General features: G+C 48.1%; 1 protein-coding gene across 2 annotated transcripts in view; it reads left to right on the forward strand.

The window, feature by feature from the left end:
- LOC149355655 (cubilin-like) overlaps positions 1 to 18,660 on the forward strand; it is a 198,026-nt gene that overhangs the window by 58,417 nt on the left and 120,949 nt on the right. For both annotated transcript variants that reach the window (XM_089583969.1, XM_089583970.1), the window contains exon 6: positions 15,679 to 15,918. In XM_089583969.1, the coding sequence (XP_089440095.1) occupies positions 15,679 to 15,918 (240 nt within the window). The remainder of the gene's footprint in view (positions 1 to 15,678; positions 15,919 to 18,660) is intronic.

Consider the following 18,660-nt stretch of genomic DNA (forward strand, 5'->3'; position numbering starts at 1 on the left):
TCTTGGATTGAGATGCCTGCGTTTCTTCCCCGAAGCGAAATTGTCAAAGAAAACCACAGCCTGTGGCATCCGCGGCTGCGCGGGCATCCAAAGGCACGCGACGGCACCGAAATCCTTATAGATACCTATGCATGAGTGCTAAAATTACAACAGTGGTGTCAAAAGGAACAATTTTGGGATTTTAACAGAAGGGTCAGCAGGTGTCGCTACTCTCGCAAAACTCGCTCGGTGGTATTTGCCACTTGTTGATCACATTTGCTTCTGCGGCGAGGGATACGCGGAGGCGCGCCGCGCCTCATTCGCTGCATGTATATCTCCTGCCGGTAGTCGCGCCGCCACGGTTTGCCGGCCGCACGAACCTCGTCGAAAAAAACGTCGCCTGTATCTCGGACTTCTACAAGGCAGCTCTCAACCTCCCTATCCCTACCTCTACCACTAAGCTCTTTGCCACAGGCCTCTTCCATCCTCTTCGTTCTCTTCTCAGTCTCCATCGTGACTCGCAGCTTGCCCGGCTTTCCCTTACCCGTCAGGGTCAGTGGTTATTGACTCAAGCGGGTATCTCGCCCATTCCAATCTCCCCGTTTACCTCTCCTATTCCCACCCCCGCCCCCAATCTTCGTATCGTTCCCCTCCCGACCAACACGTCCCCCGTCCTGCACGCCGGACGTCGTCATGCGGCCGCGCAGCACCATTCCCCTCTCTTTGATACCCAGGGTGTAGCTTACACGGATGCCTCTTTCGTGGCTCCTCGAGGTTCCTGCGGCTACGCCCTGTACCATCCACACCTCCCTGCTCCTGAAACCCACACCAGTGGGCCGTATCTACACCCTCCAGACGCATTGTCCCTCGAGGTTCTCGCCATTGCGCATGCCCTCCAGTCATTTGCCCTCCTTCCCTCTCTCCAAGAGTACACAGTCTATTCAGACTCACAAGCCGCTATACACCACATACAGAAACGCACCCTGACCCCTTCTCTCCAACAGGAGGTCGAACGAGCGGTCTCCGCACTGCAGCCTTCCATCGTTTTCCTCCGCTGGGTCCCTGGGCATTCAGGGATTGACGGCAATGAGCTGGCCCATCAGGTCGCCCGCGACACACTTTTCCGGGCACCGTTGATCCCCTGGCCCAAGCCCTCGGAGGACGGTGGGAGACTCACCCTTCGCCGCACCATAAAAGAGGTCTACCTTGAGCTCCGCCTCGACAAACGCCTTTACCCTCCCCCTCATCCATCACTCACGGTGCCGGAGTCTCGCCTTCTTCGGCACATTTAGATGAATGCAGTTATCACCCCGTCCCGCCTCTTCCTCTCTCGCTATCGATCGGGCCCTTCCTGTCCCAACTGCCCCTGTATCTATGCGGACCTGGCCCATTGCCTCTTCTATTGCCCGGCTGCTCAGCAGTCGGGTTCCTTCCCCCCACCCTCTCTATCCATCACCACCTGGCTCGACTGGCTTGGCGCTGAACGGGAAGAAGAACAGCGGCTTCTGGTCGCCCAGGCGGTCGAAATGCTCGGCCTATAAATTTTGGTCGAATAAAAGTCTTTTACTACTACTACTACTACTACTAAGGTAAACATCGTCCGGAAACTGAGGCGAACCTGAAGGCGAACAACAGGGCGAACTTATCCGAAATATTTCGAAACACTCCATCCTAATGACATTCAGCAGAAAGAAACCTCAGCCGAAAGCGATTTTCGAAACAGCGGCGGCGCAGACATAGCAGATTCGTTTCCCTATTATGCTTGCTATTCCTTTGCGGCACGGGGTCTATGAATCTGCAAGCTACTTTTACGAATTTTTTTTAAGGCGTCTATTGCTGTGATCATGAATTCAGTCACGCTAGGTATATTTCAAAATTCCTTGTGAACAGAATGACATGACCATTTCGTCTCCAGAAAAAAAAATTTGTTTTCTAGAGAAAGAAATAAAGAAAGACGTGGCGAAGTTATGTGGAGCGCCAAGGAAGTTCTTCATTCTACGGTCCACCCTTTCTTTTATGACGCGGTGGAATTCATTACTAAAACACATTGTCAACAGCGATTTGGTCCCGGAAGAGCTTCAGGTGATAAGATAATTATTATTGCGCATTAATGTGTAGGCAGCGTCTCCACGTTAGTGCGTGAATTCTTGCGTGAGTTCGTGAATTCTTCACGTTTTTGCTCCATTCTTCTTGTTTTTGGGAAAAAAAGGGGTTGCGAATTATAGAGGTCAAAATTTTGAAATGTTTCTTGATAGCAGAAGCTATAACACAAATTGTCGCGCTGCGCGTTGATTATATGGGCGTCTTCATCGCCTTTCGTCCGTTCATTCAGCGCCGAAATGCTTTCTGAAGAGAAATCAGGTTGAAGGGAAAAATCGGCTTCAAGGTAAGTAAAGGCGTAGCAGCTGCCTCAGTTATCAGTGGACAGCTCAAGCGCACCGTGAGGGCTCGGATGAAGGAGGCACTGAAAGATGGAAGAGAGGTGCTGTAGTGGAGACCTTCAGGTTAATTTCGGCCACGCGGAGATCTCACTGCGCACTGACACCGCAAAACACACAGGCTTCTTTTACATTTCGCCTCTGTCGAGAGGCGGCCGCTGGTGCCGGGATTTGATTTCGCGTCCTGAGCCACCGCGTCGGGTGCTGGTGCTGATGGGACACGTTTATTAAAACAGTCTTTACGCCAGGTGTTTAACAAGTGGAGAACGGGCGAAAGCTATGGCACTTAAAACAACGAGCGTGGCCTTGTGAATGCAGCGCGGCCGCCTCGGATGTGTCCATGGAGATGGGCGTGTAAATGTTGAACGCGCTCTCCAATGCGAAAAGAGAAGTGGTTGAACGCGGCCGCCCATAAAGCGCCAGCAGCGACCCGCGCGACCAGCTCCAGCCCGTAGTCGACTGCACGTGAATGGCAGCGGTAGGCGGATGCGGTGGCTGCGGCGTCCGGCTCAGGCGAAGGCCCCATTTCTGTTTAGTGTTTGCACGCGCCACCTCCACTTCTTGAGTGCATGGTCGACGCTGGCCAAGATGGCGCCTGTGTGCTGTGGGAATCTTATCGACAAAAGAAACAGCAAGTTCAGGTCCTAGTCCAGACTAAAATAAAGCAGTCCTCCGATAAATGGCTGGCTGAAGTTCGCGAGGCAAATAAATGGGGGCCAAGAAAATTCTGGAATCATATAAGCTGGTTGGGAAAAACAAATCAAAGAACGCAGGAACAGATTGTAGGTGCTGAGGGAAAAAGTTTAGAGAGAGACGTTGCTGTGAACTATATTACGTCAGTTGTAGCTGCGTCTTTTAGCAACGACGCAGGCGCCAGCACGGGACAGCAAAATAGAGAAAAGCTTAGAACTGACTAGTCTTAACTGGAAAAAGGCGGAAGCAAATATTCCTAGAACCACATCCCCAGTGATAGACGACATTCCAATTAAGCTGATTAATGAACTTGGCCCAAGAAGCAAGGAAGCGCTGATAAAAGCATTGGAGACAGTCATAGCAAATAAGCGAATTCCGCACAGCTGGAGACAGAGTAAAATGAATTTGATTTATAAAGAGAAAGGAGATAAGATTAACATAAAATCATTCCGTCCGATTACAATAACATCTGTTATGTACAGTCTGGCAATGCAGGCGGTGAAATTAAAAATGCAGTCATGGGTAGAAGGTAATCGGGTACTGAGAGAACTTCAAAATGGGTTCAGAAGAGGTAGGCGCTTAGATGATAGCCTGTTCGTGCTTACCCAATGCATAGAAATAGCTAAGGCGGAAAACAGACCTCTGTATTTAGCCTTCCTGGACATAAGCGGTGCATACGATAACGTGAACAAGGAACGCCTTTGGAACATATTAAAAGATTTAGGTATCGGTCATAAGGTAATTGATTTTCTACAGGAAATCTACCGAGATAATGAAGTTAAAATTACATGGGAAAGGAAAAAAAGTACCACAAGTGTGGGGGCGCACAAAGGATTAAGGCAAGGTTGTCCTCTATCACCGCTGCTGTTCATGCTTTATGTGATAAATATGGAAAGAAGGCTAGAAGAAAGTAATCTAGGTTATAATCTGTCGTACACATAAGGCGGAAAAGTAGTTGATCAGCGACTCCCAGGTTTAATGTAAGCGGACGATATTGTACTGTTAGCAGATAGCCAAGAATATTTACAAACTTTGGTTAATTGCTGTGGAGACGAAGCAGATGCTCTAGGATTCAGTTTTAGCGCAACTAAATCATTTGTGATGATTTTCAACGATAAAACTGATCAGGTGCTTACAATACAAGGCAACGAAATACCCAAAGTGGCAAAATACAAATACCTCGGGATAAGGCTAAACGAAGGGCAGATAAACACGGAAAAGCATGAACAGGCTCTTAGGGAAAAAGGACGAAGAGACGACGGGATAATGAAGCATAGGGCATTATGGGGGTACAACAAATATGAAGTACGATGAGGTATTTGGAAAGGAATAATGGTGCCGGGGCTTACATTCGGCAATGCGGTTCTGTGCTTAAGGGCAGAAGTTCAGTCGAGATTAGACGTAAATCAGAGAGCTGTTGGAAGATTAGCACTAGGTGCCCACGGCAAAACCACAAACGACTCAGTATAGGGGATATGGGCTGGGCATCGTTCGAAGCACAGGAAGCTAAGAGTAAAATACTATATCAAGAACGCCTGAGGAAATTGGACGATAGCAGGTGGGCAGCTAAGGTATTTAAATATTTATACAGAAAGAGCTTTGACTCATAGTGGCGGAAAAGAAGTAGAAAACTAACCAGTAAGTATGCTGGTCATGACGACGGAGAAAGAAAGAGCATCTAACGACTGGTTAAAAACGAGGAAGGTAAAAATTGGATTTATTCAATGGAAAAGAAAGATAGTGTAGAACTATATCAATACTGGAAAAGGCAGATCAGAAAATAATTTTTATATGATAATTCAAGAGGCAGTGCCCTAGTCTTTGAAGCTAGGTCAGGGTGTCTTAGAACTAGCAGCTACAAAAAGAAATTAAAAGGGACACTGAGGAGAAATTGAAGTTGACTTGCATCGACAGAATACCAGCTCCTGATTACAAAAACGCCATTCGTACTGACAAAAAAGCTCCTGTAACATAGAAAAGAGCAAGAACCAAAATACAGGTATCGCCGCCACAGGCCAAACTCGCAAGTACAAGCTTCATGGCGTCATAGGACAAAACAGTGTTGCTAGAACCAATAGTTCTAGCAACACTAGGACACGAGAATCTACGAATCACTGAGGCGCAGCAAATGCATGCGCAAATCTCCTTGACGTCGCCAGATGGCGCCACGTACCCGATAGATACGCGCGCTCCTGCAGCGCCGGGACCAATCAGCGCTTGCTCTCAGCGGTATGGGGGCTCCCGGTAGCGTGTTCGCCAAATGCAGCCGGTACAGCCAGCGATGACAGCGCCGCCCACCGGCAGGTAGCAGCCACCATTAAGGCTGGTTATAAATATTCATTCAGAACGACGGCTTGACATCGCTCCCGAGTGGCTCGAAAGAGTCGAGCCTTTGGTGACGCTTAAGGAGTTTTAATATGATGCAGCCACGCACCCCCGGACGGATAGTTTTGTTAATTATTGCTCATTGCGCTCTGTAAGTGTATTTGTGTATTGTGGTTCTTGCCGAAGTCAGGCAATAAATAAAAAAAAAGCCGCTATGGCGCAGTGGATTAGAGGCACGTGTTGCGTATGGAAGGTCGACCGTTCGACTCCGCTCTCTTTATTGTAATTTTATTGTTTTTTTTAATTTCATTTCTTAATTTTTTTCCCTTTTAGGTCGCAAATCGTGATGCTTAGTGGCATATAACGCCGTTTAAGATTTCCAAAAAATTTTCTGCATACTTTTACAAAGATTATTCACAGCGCTGGAATATCAGTTTTGAATTTAAACTAAACATTACATGGTTAGTAACAATAGGTTGGTATAGACTTTTAAGCATTATTTAGGGAATAATTATCCCTTTTAGGTAAGCCGTTGTGACAATCTTCAGTCACCGTGATCAATTCACCGTGGTTTCAAGCCTTGTGGCTGTACAGGCTGCAGTTGGCGAATACGCCTCCCGGTATTCCGCTAACTGTAACAAGGTACACGGTATGCTAAAGGCGTCTATTTGCGAGAACTTCGTTGACGACTTCCAGAACGGGATCCATTGTAACGCTGGCCAAACGCCGGTGCAAATGTAAACGAAGCGACGGCCGCAATAGCCGATAGATGCCTTCAACGTGCGGCCGGCGGTAGCTTTCTTTTCGGCTGCTGCTGGGCCGCACTGCTGGCCGCCAGAAATCACGGAGTCTGCGTTACGTCATGTGAATGTCATGTTTCACGTCACTTAGTTCTGTGTCGTCACAGCAGAATCCCAAGTTTGAATCAGAGCGGCGGGAAAAACTATTTCAACTTCGAATCCAAATTTCTTAGAAATAAATGCATCTTTCGCTGCCGGCCAAGTGGCAACAAAGCCATGAAATGCCGAACTATCGGATATTGCTATAAAAAAAATATCAATAGAGCTCTCCTCAGTGTCCCTTTAACGAAGAAGTTGACACATGTGCAGTGTGTGGTAGATCTGTGGAAACAATTGAACACCTCATACTCAAATATGATGCTATCCATCCGGACGTCGATGCAGGCGCAGTCACTCTTCCAGAGGTCCTAGGGTTTAAAGATAACAGTAGTCATGTAAATAAATCTGCAGGGGAAGTTAGCAAAAAGCAATTGGAGGATTGGCGGCTGAAAAGCGAGATGCGGCATAAGGTTAGAAGTGTAGGAAACCGTAGGTAAAGAAGATGGCGGATCTTAATGAGAATTGACAACACACTTAAAAAAATAAAGAAAAGCTGAGCATGGTTGCAATTGCCAGCACCCCGTTTCAAAGGGGGCGCTCCTATCCATCCATCGAACCATCCATCCATGCCAGCGCACGTTAAAGATCCCCTGGTGGTCGAAACTATTCCCGAGACCTCCACTACGACACCTCTTTCTCTCTTCCTTCTTTCACTCCTACCTTCCTGCTTCCCTCACGGCTCGGTTCATGTGTGTGCGCCGAGATATGTGAGACGGATACTGCGTCATTTCTTTTCTCAAAACTATTTTTTTTTCGCTACGGACCAAAAATGGCGAAGGAATCCGAGAACGCTGTACACCCAAGAAAATTGGCTGATGCTTCTCAAGACTGGAGTGAGGCTACCGCCATCTATGGGCCGGCCTTAAAACGCGCTACGCCTTACCTGCAACGCATTGCATTCTTGCATCTACTCTCGACGGAGGAGATGGATTGCCAGTTTTTGAAGTTCGTCTTATCGCCACATTCGCCAGGCCGAGTGAAGCAGCGCTGTGTCCAACAGCGTGTGTCAGGGGCACGACGAAACCGGTGCCGAGCGATGCGCGAAGCCCGTTGGGTACGCGAGGAATCAGTTTGAAGGCCGTTGCCTTCTTGTGGGAGCAAATTTCGCGGGCAGCAGCACACGGCACGAGTGTATCCGACTAACTCTTTCTGTGAGATGAATGCCAGTGAGGAATCCATGCGTGAATAGGGTGCCTCAATCCATGAAGCGTCAAAAGCGCCCACAATGCACGGGTCGCCGATAAGGCAAACATTAGAAGCGTGGCATTGGCCCGCTGGACTTGTGTTTCCTGCGCAGCTGCTGTATGCATGCAGATACGCTTCTAGAGCGCTCCGCGATGTGATATGTGTACCGCTTGCGAGCTCTATTTAACTTTTGGGTTACGTCTTGTAACCCAAAAGTTTTGGGTTACCGTGCCAGAAACCCCACAGTCTACTGACCAGCGCGCTTGCCTAACTTCCAGCCTCGAAAAGAAGTCGACGAAGAACCTGTTTTCAAAGAAGAGGTTCAAATAAGTTTAGAAAAAGAGGCCCTGTATAACATGCGTTCATAAATTGAAAGCATTTGCCCGCCAGCAGGCATATGAGCCAGAAAAAGTGGTAGTGGGGAAACAAAAACTCGGCAGAAAATTACTGCATTTTATGGGAAATTAAACGTACACAAAGCAGTGAGTTTCGCTTTCGCTTCAGCTACATGGGTATATGTACGGCATACGTATTGGTGCTCTTCGTAGTGCATTTTTTTTACGAAGCTTAGTAAAGGAGAAACTACGCGACTGAAGCTTCATTTTTCAATCTGATAATTCGATGCGAAAGCGGAATCACTGGAAATATATAACGAAGTTTACGGTGCCTGTTCCTGCTTGCTGTCCCTCCTTCATCCGTTACCTCACGGCGTGGTTGAGGCGTCCACAAGCAACGTGACCGTTGGTGCAGCTTTGCTTTTCTCAAAACCATTTTTTTTCTTATTTTTCCCTTGCTACGCGGCTGAGGTGCCCACCAAGAGAGTTTCCCAAGTTTCGGGTGTTGTCACCCGAACACACGCTCGTCCGATAAGTTTCATCGCCTATAACGTAAAGAAGCGCCGCACTCTATCACGAGGTAGCAAGTGCTGCCGCTCCAAAACCTTTAAAAGTACGTGAAGACCGATGTGAAGGACACACCACGCGTGCTGCAAAGCACAGACCACCCAAATGTGTCAGTGTCCTCCGAGAGTATAGTGAATAACCCAAGAAAACATGGTTTTTCTTTACCGCTTTCTCTGTGTGGTTACCGGCAATGTTCAAACCGACACAACACAGCATACCAACATTTTGCTCTTTTCTGTATTTATAATTTTTTCTCTCTGAATTATAGCTTCATCCTTTTGGCGTCCTTTTGACATCGCTATACCAGGTGAAAGTTTAAACTTTCACCTGGTATTGCGCAACTAATTATGTTGTTCCTTGTTTTCAAGCCTACGGGAAACGAGTGTTACTATGAAGCACATAATCTATTATCTTACCGAATGTGTGCCTGGAGGTTTCCGTATTGAAAAATACGAGGTAAGCAAAAAGTTTTAATTGAAAAAGTGAACATTGCTATGGAAACAACTGCCTCATGTGGCGGAATCATGGTCAAGTTGAAAGCATTAGCTTTGACTGACAAATACACGCGCGTCGCACCCTCGCAGCAGTAGCAGTTTGAGCAGTGATGTATAGAAACGAGAGCGTGGGCAGTTGGTATTTTAACTAAGGTGCAGAAGAGTGCAACACAGGGGTACTAAGCGCAAGATAATCGCGGGTTATGGTGAGGATTGTCTGAGTTTCCATTTATTACGGCCTTTGCCATCACATGCATGAAGCCCTATTTCGACAAACTAGTACAATTCGAAACGATCCAAGACGGCACGGCCACTGCTGGCGAGGTGTGAGAATGCCAAGAATCGCTCCTTCCACACAGTAAACTTAGAAGCGCAAAACTACGCAGGGGTAATTCGGGCTGTGCAGGGTTCATTGCGTCAGCGGGTCAAGGAGCTTCGTCGCCATGCATCGAGCGATCTCATACTGGACAAGGTACCATTTCTTTATCATGCCTGAAACAAAGTTGTGAACGTTGAAGGTTTCGCTGGTGGGCAGATGATCTATCAAAGCCAGAAAGAAAAACAAATGAAACAAACCGAGACACGCTTTCCGCGGACGAGCGTTGGAGCGCACCCGATATTTTGACGGGGGAGGGGGCCGTTATGAGGCAGCGCTTCCTGTATACGGCTGAGCGAATCGTTCACTTCAAGTGGGAGGCACAGCGTTCTGGCGAGGTCAGGCTCGGTGCTCGTGACACGCGACTCCGCACCGATTTAGTCCTCGTCTCCTGAAGAGGAGCTCACGCCGTTGCACCGTATCGAAATTCGAGCTTCCACGCCACCAGATTTGGAAAGTTGCCGCGGCTGCCTCTTCCTAACGTTACCGGCACAAGGATCACCTTAGTACTTCCCTGTGTATCTACCTTCGCAACGTCGTTAATATAAGTGATAACTTAAACCCAGGCGTAGCTGACACAGCCAACTTCGGCGGTATCGCGTAGTATTGCCCGGAAGAAACAACGCGTTTAAGCAGCACCTTGTGCATTCATGCGAGTCCTAGAGGAGAGGCATTGTAATGGTGTCGTTGTTAGCAAATTTCCTGCAAAAGTTGGTGCTCGCTGTTCTGGCAACATCGGGCTGCGGCGGCCATACACCTTCCATGCCCGTAGGCGCGAGAAAAAGGAATGTGGTGCTCTGAAGGCTTATGCTAACGCGAGGCTTCCCTGGCTGTCGCGAGGCTTCCGAAGCATCGTCGCACGCAAGCTCTCAGGAGCACCTCTGCTCGGCTGAAAGCGCTGTCGCGTGAGTCAAGTTGTGCGGCAAAAAATTATGACTTGACAAGGTGACATTGTCGGAAGCAGCAACACGACTCATGTTGGCGAAAGCACAGCACGCAATAAGCACATCGCTGTGGCCCGTGACGGGGCTTTTCGTTTTAGCGTGGCGGCTGCCGACTCACCGGGAGCCCTGGAGATTTTCGTCGTGAAAATGGCGTAGGATTTCCTGTGTTGTGGAAATTAGTAAATGTAGGAAGCGGGGAACTCTCCCCAAAGAAATCATTATATCGTGCAGAGGGAACGTTCGTTGAGTTGCCGAACTGTGATGAACCAGATTAGCGTAACTTATGCTTTCTCTCCTTGGTTCATTTAATGATCTTTTGTGTAATGTGGAGGGTTTTCCTTCAAAGCAAGTAGTATTAGAGAATGACAAGCCAATATGTGCATCGAAAGTGACTAAACACTCGAGCGTGAACGCTGATTTCTCACTTCAGACAGGCGCTAAACAGAGCAAACATTTTCAGGAAAAGCTCTCATAGCAGCAAGTATTCGATGAAGATTTTTTTCGCCATGCATTACTTGTTAGCAACGAATAATACAGTCACTGACCAAGTCAAGGCGTACCACGACGTTTCGGAATCAGCGCTTTTTTTTTTATCACGATGAGACCAACACGACGAGCGGGTGAAATTTACGCACACAAGACAATGGTGTGCTTTGAAACTGCGGGAGTAAATGAACTGGAATTTGTGCTTTAGAAATGCAAGCCATAAGGTTGATGATATTGTAGCGAAGCGTAAGTCGGGACGGAACGGTGGCTCCGCCGCATCGAAGAAGGGGACCAGCAGGCGTCGATTAGATGCATTGGTCAACTTAATTTATTAAAGGTAGATGCGAATCACTGGTTAAACTTGGAAACTGAGACACAAATATAAGAGGTCACATAGTCAAACAGTCAGTCATACCCCGGGGCGTGCAGCATCTTTGGAGCGGAGGTCCCGAGCAGCAGCCGGGAGGCAGCCGTTCCTCTCTCGAGTCCCCTCTTCGCGCCAAAACTCCGCTCTTAAATACGTTTGCCCAGGATTCTGGGGACACTTTTAGTAGCCAATCGGAAATGCTGTTGTCGGAGCCAATGACAAGGATTTCTTTAAAACAGAGCAGCCAATAGCACGCCGATGCCCACGAGGCTGTTTACTCGAGAGCACCGCGTAAAATTCCCCGAAGACGTGCGCATTTCCACTCGGCACACAGATACAAACACACAAAACGACACCCGAAACACAGGGAACGCAAACCTCGCAGGCGGTGCACCACGCGACCCGCCGTCCGCGCCTTCAGCCCTCGCGGCTCGTCTCCGGCATATCTGGTCCGCCGGGCAGTGTGCCGCCCGAGGCAATCACTTCGCGCGACTCTCCTGCAAACCACAGGGGGTCCGCGCGCCCGCTCTGGTGGCCCGGACGCGGCCGTGGGCGACCTCTTCCCCTCGCAGTTTACTGCGTTTTACTCTAACTAAACATTCACACAAGGCCAGGGAGGAGACGCACAATGCCTGCTTACAAAGAGCCCCAGAGAAAACGGCTCTGCCAAATGTCGGAGTGTGAGCCCCTCTAATGGCTCTCCGCACAGCAGGGAGCACACGGACAGCAACAGTCGCACGGCGGGGAGAATAACACATTCAGCTTGTAGAGAAACTGGCGCGCGAAACCTGCGAAGCTCGCTACGCGACAATATTACAGTCATACCTGGCAACAAGACGATACAGGGCGACTGCACTGGTCGACAACAGCGATTACTACAGAAAAAAAAGCTGATGTACAGGTCCTGCGCTCCTGTGTAATATCTTCCTACGGGTACGCAACTAACAAAGCTACACGAACTACTGACAAGCGTGTCCAAGTGCTGCACCTCCAGAAGAGCAGAATCTTTACTACCGCGTGGAGTTCACCAAGCACTCCACCCATCGCAACCCCCGCAATGCATGGCCTCCGCAAGGCCCACAAGCCAAGCGCTCCGTTAAATGCAGCCTCTTATAGACTTTATCATGTACTGCCGTACAGTCTTCCAACTTGCTTGTAAAAAGCAAAGATCCTCTTAGCTCGAAGGTTTTCAGAGCTCATTGAAAACTCTTGGGAAGTCGTGCGCGGCATATCCTTCCGGCTTCCAACGTGTTGTTGAATTTGAAGAACCACTTGCGCGCCGCCGACTCCCCTGGTGTTGTTTACGTACGAGGTCGCTTGTGCCAACTGCATTCAAGTGTGATTCAGCGGGACGGGGCAATCCATGAAATTGCCGCTACGTTGTGCAGGAAAGCCGCGCCAGATTTGTTGGAAAAACACGAAGGCAGTCACAAAGGAACGACTTCTCTGACAACGCTCTTCGTCGGTCCAGTCGTTTTTTTTTGTTTCTGCCTTTGTGTTTTCGTCACGAGTCTGGCGCGGTTTTTCTCCTGCGCAATGACTACCAGTTAGCCTTCCGTTCTTGCCCTGTTGGCTGCAACATCAGCGTTATGTAGAAACGATAGTCATGAATCAAGTGCGCATTTCTTGCACCTGATGGAAACTGCGCCTGCACAAGTACGGTCATAGTACTCACTAGACCAACGCCATAAACTGAGCCATAGAGCGAAACCTGACGACGTCTCCAGTCAGTGCTCTTTCACACGACGCTAGATGCCCCGATCCAAACGGGTAGGTCCCCAGCACGGGTTCCACGCTTTCTTTACGTCGCGTAATTCGCATTTAAATTTCATCCACTCGTGTTGACCGAATTATCGTGATCGAAGAACCCGCACGTGTGATCTCTGTCGTACGACAGGGCGGACTGGAGATCAATGGGAGAGGCATTTTTTCCTCTTTGGGCGAAACCGCGCGCGCGATGAACAGTGGCTGGACTTCTTGCTTTCAAAGTTCACACACGTTACACCCCACTACATGAGTAATAAAACAGCTAAAATCCAGGTATTGAGGCTGTGGTACGTCTCCTCCAGTTGCTTAAACAATACATTCCACGAAATCGCTACTAATTTTGTAACCCACAACGAGAGTCAGAACCGCAAAGGTGCAGTGGAGCAGCAAAAACGGAAAAGCTTACAGCAGACTTGTAGGCATGATAACACATGCATGCGAATGAGGGCCCAGAGAATGGCCGCATTTCAAACATTTTATATAATTAACAATTCCTCTGCGAACTCGAACAATACTTTTCAGCTGTATACCGGCGTCCTTCTGATAACTACATCGCAAATAACACTTTTTATTGGTTTCATTTTCTCAACGTATTTCTCGAACTTTGTCCATGAAAAAATTTGGCGAAATGTTGTTTTCTTGTGAAACTTTTCCGCTCAGGGGGAGGGGATGTGGCGACTAGCTCTCCCTTAAAGGTGCTCTGAAGAAGAATGTGAAATCATCTGTTTAACGCGGCAACTCAATCTACACTCTCCAAGAATTCTTAGAAAGTTCGAATTATTTTCCTGTGCGGCCGATTTCCCGATGAAATCGAGCTAAACGTCCCGGCTTCTGCCTGTTTTTTTTTCCTTCGAAAAGAGGAGTCAGCCAACGCTGGAGTTCCTTTCAACTAGTCACGTGGCGGTTTCGCTTTCGCTTTTATTTTGTTTTTAAGTTTTCGTAAATAAATAGTTTCAGTCGCAGAGTGCCTCACCGCAAATTGAACCCGAGGAAATCAAAATACGCGTGGACTATTTGCTGTCATCGATCGCTACGTATCACTCCGCCGATGGCAGAACGACAAGCCGCCATGCGGCTGGCTGAAAGGCACTCCACGCGTTGGCTGACTCCTCTTCTCGAAGGTGTTAAAAATAAAAGAGGTGGGAGCCGGGGCGTTTAATTCGATTTCATAGAGAAATCAGCCGCACGGACATTAATTCTAAGTTTCATAGATTGCTCGGAGCGTGCAGATCGAGTTCCCGCGGTAAAAAGACGGGCCCAGAATGCACTTTAGTGCACCTTTAAATCCGCCCCTGAAAGCATGATAACTTCAAGGAAAATGGTAAGTTCCTCTCACTATAGCTGTATTTCTTCGTACTAAGTTAGTGAAATACAAGACAAACACAAGTCATCGTCCTGTGCTCATCCTGTTAATGCCGATAAGTTCACCAAGCAGCCCAGCGACAAGTTACTCGGAGTGTAAACGGTGCGCAAGTGTCCAATTATGTTGTTTTAGGACAAGCCGGTGACCGCCAGGGCACCTAGCGCATTAGATCTGCCGACGTCTGGCAGCAAGCAAACAAAAAAAAATAGCAAACCTCCCTTCACATGGCGTAAGTGCTCCGAAGGCGCTGTGTTTTCCTAGTGCTTTGTTGGAGCCAACATCCGAGTTAACGAAGCAGTAAACTGTCGGTTGGATGGGCAGTTCCCTATTCGTGTTCACCCAGCTCTGCTACTGCCCTCATGCATTGTTGGTAGGCCATTTCTTATGCGTTATTTCTTCTGGGTACCGCTTCTGGGACACTCACAAAGCTTCCTGCATTGTTCAGGTTCCTCCTTTCTCGTTCTGACGTCTACGTTCTTACAAACATGTAGCCCAAAACTTGTGGCTGCGGGGATACTTGAATAGAGACGATGCTGAGAATGATAAAAACAGGGATCTGTATTTCATAGCCTGCGTAACAAAATTCCAAGTCGCAATTGCAAAGTCATGTAGACACTAACAGTAACTTTGAGGGGGGTCTCGCACAGAGAAGTTGTAAATTTAAAAAAAAAATCGCGTACAAACAAAGTGAAGTGTGGGCAATAACCTTAACTTGTCCACAAGCGAAAATAGTTGCCGCAAAAGCTGACTGGGGGGGTGTGTTCCGAGCGCGAAGATTAGCTCATGATTACAACCTAGACTGCCATCCTCGGTTTTATCTAGAAATCCTAAGGCTCGAACTCGCAAACAGATTGAGCGGGCACTTCACGCGAAGCACGCTAGTTGTCAGAAGTAAAATTATGGCGTAATCTGTGACCCAGAACTCTTATTAAAAGGAGACAAAGTTACAGAATACAAAACAGCATGTAGAAACAGGGCAAAAAAGCGATGACTCATGCAGGCCGCCCTGTGTGTGTCGTCTCTTTCCGCTCCTGTTTCTATCGCTTTTTTTATTATCATGTTCTCGTATCTCCGAATCGGCCAGCTACAGACTGCTTTCGAAATTATAAAAGTTCAGAGTTTGCGACCTCCCACACCAGGATTCCCGGATACGCTGTTTGTGAGCTGACAGCTGAAGCAGCGACTTAAACCTAAATGAATGTAGCGCGGCTGCACACATTTTCGAACCAGCAAAACAGCATCACAGCAACCAATTTCTAATATTCTGCATCCGCTGCCACCACCACATCATTCTTCTTTCATTTTATGCTTGTACGCCTGGCATCATCGCATTTGGAAGAATGCAGTTTACCTTCCGAACGCCGTGAAGTGACTTCGGGAGGCAATTATAGTTTAATGCGTGCACCGGCCTCCTTTTGAAAGGATGACCGCGTCAAAGAGCATCCTCCTTGGCTTCGCAGTGGGCCCGTGTGAGGAGCGGCACTCGCAGGAGGAGTTCCAGCTGTGGAGCCCCGGCTTCCCGGAGCCGTACGGGAACAACCAGAAGTGCTGGTACTACATCCGCCGGGCCAAGGACGCCGTCTGCGGCCTCGAGCTCACCTTCCTGCACTTCGACCTCGAGCAGAGCGACGGCTGCGTCTACGACTACCTCGACGTCGACGGGCAGAAGCTGTGCGGATCCATCACGTCGGGCGGCGTCCGTGAGTCTCCCTCTGTTCAATCGATGCGGCGGCTATACTTGGCGCGGACTGAGTGGCCGCCGTGGATACAGTATCTGGCGGAGCGTTAACAGCTAGTTGAAACTGATGTAGGTTGACTACCTGGATGATGGGACACGTTTGCTGTGTCTCGTGTATCACCACATTGAGGTGGCACGCACAGTCTCTCGAGTGCGCTCAAGCGCGGTCGGTGCGCAGAGCGATCACTCAAAACTGAGATGTGCAACGGACTTTTACATTGAGGCTCTCTGCTTCCTGTCTTTGCAGTTATACAAGAATAACGCTTTCGGATTAATGGCAATGGCTCCATAATTTAAGTGACTTTGAAAACCCTGGGCTAAACTCGTTTTAACGGCGCAAGTGCTCGCGCGATAAAGAACAGCGCATACAGGATGCTTCACCTAAGACTCCTTAAAATTTTTTTAAAAAAGATCTTGAGCATGAAGACCACTTTTTTCGGCATAGAATTGTCAGCGGTGTATTACACCAGAATACAGCTGAGGCCTGCTTAATAGCAGGCTGGTTAACTAGCACTGAATAGCTAACTTTCGAACTATAACTGTTACGCTCCTTAATTATTTGGTGTGTATACCGCCTTAAGTACCATACGTGTCAGATTCTAGAATTTTGAAAACACGGTTACCCTCTGTGCTGAGGCGCAACGAATTTTGCTCATATCGCGCCAAAATGCATGCGCTTTCGAGAAGCTTGGAGGCAAAGCAACCTCTCCAGTGCACGGTCAAATGTTTAGGGGAAACCCCCAAGGTGGAGTAGATTTGTAATAAGGGAGTAATTACTCTTTGGCATCCACCCGAGCGTAGCCATACGGCTACAAAGGAAAGCTATACAGCTTTCTCAGAAACTTCGTAGTTAAAGAAAAATTCGTCCTGGTCCGGGGTTCGAACCCGGGACCACCGCTTCACCGGAGCAGTCGCTCTACCAATTGAGCTAACCGGGACGGCAAGCTTATGGTAGGGCGAGACCGAATTGATCAATAACTCGAAGTGGGAACAGTGTTGACCAAATGTTTAGGGGAATCCCCCAATGTGGAGTAGATCTGTAATAAGGGAGTAATTACTCATTGACGTCCACCCGAGCGCAGCCATACGGCTACAAAGGAAAGCTATACAGCTTTTTCAGAAACTTCGTAGTTAAAGAAAAATTCGTCCTGGTCCGGGGTTCGAACCCGGGACCACCGCTTTACCGGAGCAGTCGCTCTACCAATTGAGCTAACCGGGACGGCAAGGTTATGGTAGGGCGAGAGCGAATTGATCAATAACACGAAGTGGGATGAGTGTTGGTTAAACATTTGACCAACACTCATCCCACTTCGAGTTATTGATCAATTCGCTCTCGCCCTACCATAACCTTGCCGTCCCGGTTAGCTCAATTGGTAGAGCGACTGCTCCGGTAAAGCGGTGGTCCCGGGTTCGAACCCCGGACCAGGACGAATTTTTCTTTAACTACGAAGTTTCTGAGAAAGCAGTATAGCTTTCCTTTGTAGCCGTATGGCTGCGCTCGGGTGGATGCCAATGAGTAATTACTCCCTTATTACTCTCCAGTGCTCGTAACTCGTCAAAATAGCCAAAATTTGTTCTGGCACAGCGCGGAGGGTAATCACGCTTTCGAACTTCTCAAAACTGATACGGATGTTATTTACTGTGTGCTACATGCCTCGCAATAATTAAGGAGCCTGTCAATAACAGTTAGAAAGTTCCGTCTTCAATATTAGGTTACCAGCTTGTTATGTTAGCACGCCTTAGCTGTATTTTGACGTGCTTCACCGCTGACAATGCTGTGCCGAAAAAAGCGCTCTTATAAGTCTGAAAGCCTATTTTTAAAAATTGTGTAACGTCTCAGATGAAACGCCGTGTATACCGGAAACCTTTCTCGGAGCGGCCAGTTCAACAAGGACAAGCCTGTGCTTTTGCAAGGCGGATGATGTCGGTGAAAGAGCACCAACCGGCGCTTCTAGATTACACTGCTCTAGTGAATAAAAAGATATCATATTTGAGTTTTTTCGAACTTAACTTTTTTGGCTGCACTAAAATTTGCGCACGACCTCTAAGGGAAGACAATATCAGACTTTTTGCACACTAGCAATCCATATTTATCATCATATGAGGCCGCAGTTTGTTCCCACCGCAAATTTATCGAATAATTGGAGGCACCAGTTTACACAGTTCCTTTTCACAGTAATCTAATGGCATCAGCATTACGCATGCAAGCCTACCACGTCGCTCACTGCTTGACACCGTGGAGGCACGGAGCCCAAGAAGCTGTCAATGAACGGCCAACCTATGTTTCCCCTCTCTTGTAACAGCTGGTCGAATTTATTTTTAAGCAACTGGCTTTTTTGTCCCTCGGGCGACGCACTAAGCCTATTTAATTATGTTCAACTGAAATAATTTCAGCAGTTCCGCTTGGCCACCCTCACCTTCTTAAACCAATCTTTCGCAAGGGTAGAAGAGTGCTTCGGGTCGCTGTTGTGTTGAAGAACACATCCAAATCCCACACTTTTGCGTGCCTAAGGAAGCATAATTTTTAGAGAGTTTTAGTATAGCGTACGTAGACATACGCAAAGGCATAGCGAACGCTGTAAACTTGCGTCATTTGTACTGCGCATGCGCCGAATGCTATTTCAAACCGAGGTTTTGCGTACGATCGCGTTACGTACGCTATTTTTCGAATTTAGCGTGCGTGCTCTTGCGTACGCCGGGAAAT

The sequence above is a fragment of the Amblyomma mixtum genome, chromosome 3, assembly GCF_055824585.1.
Source record: "Amblyomma mixtum isolate Tamu chromosome 3, ASM5582458v1, whole genome shotgun sequence".
NCBI classification, from domain to species: Eukaryota; Metazoa; Arthropoda; class Arachnida; order Ixodida; family Ixodidae; genus Amblyomma; species Amblyomma mixtum.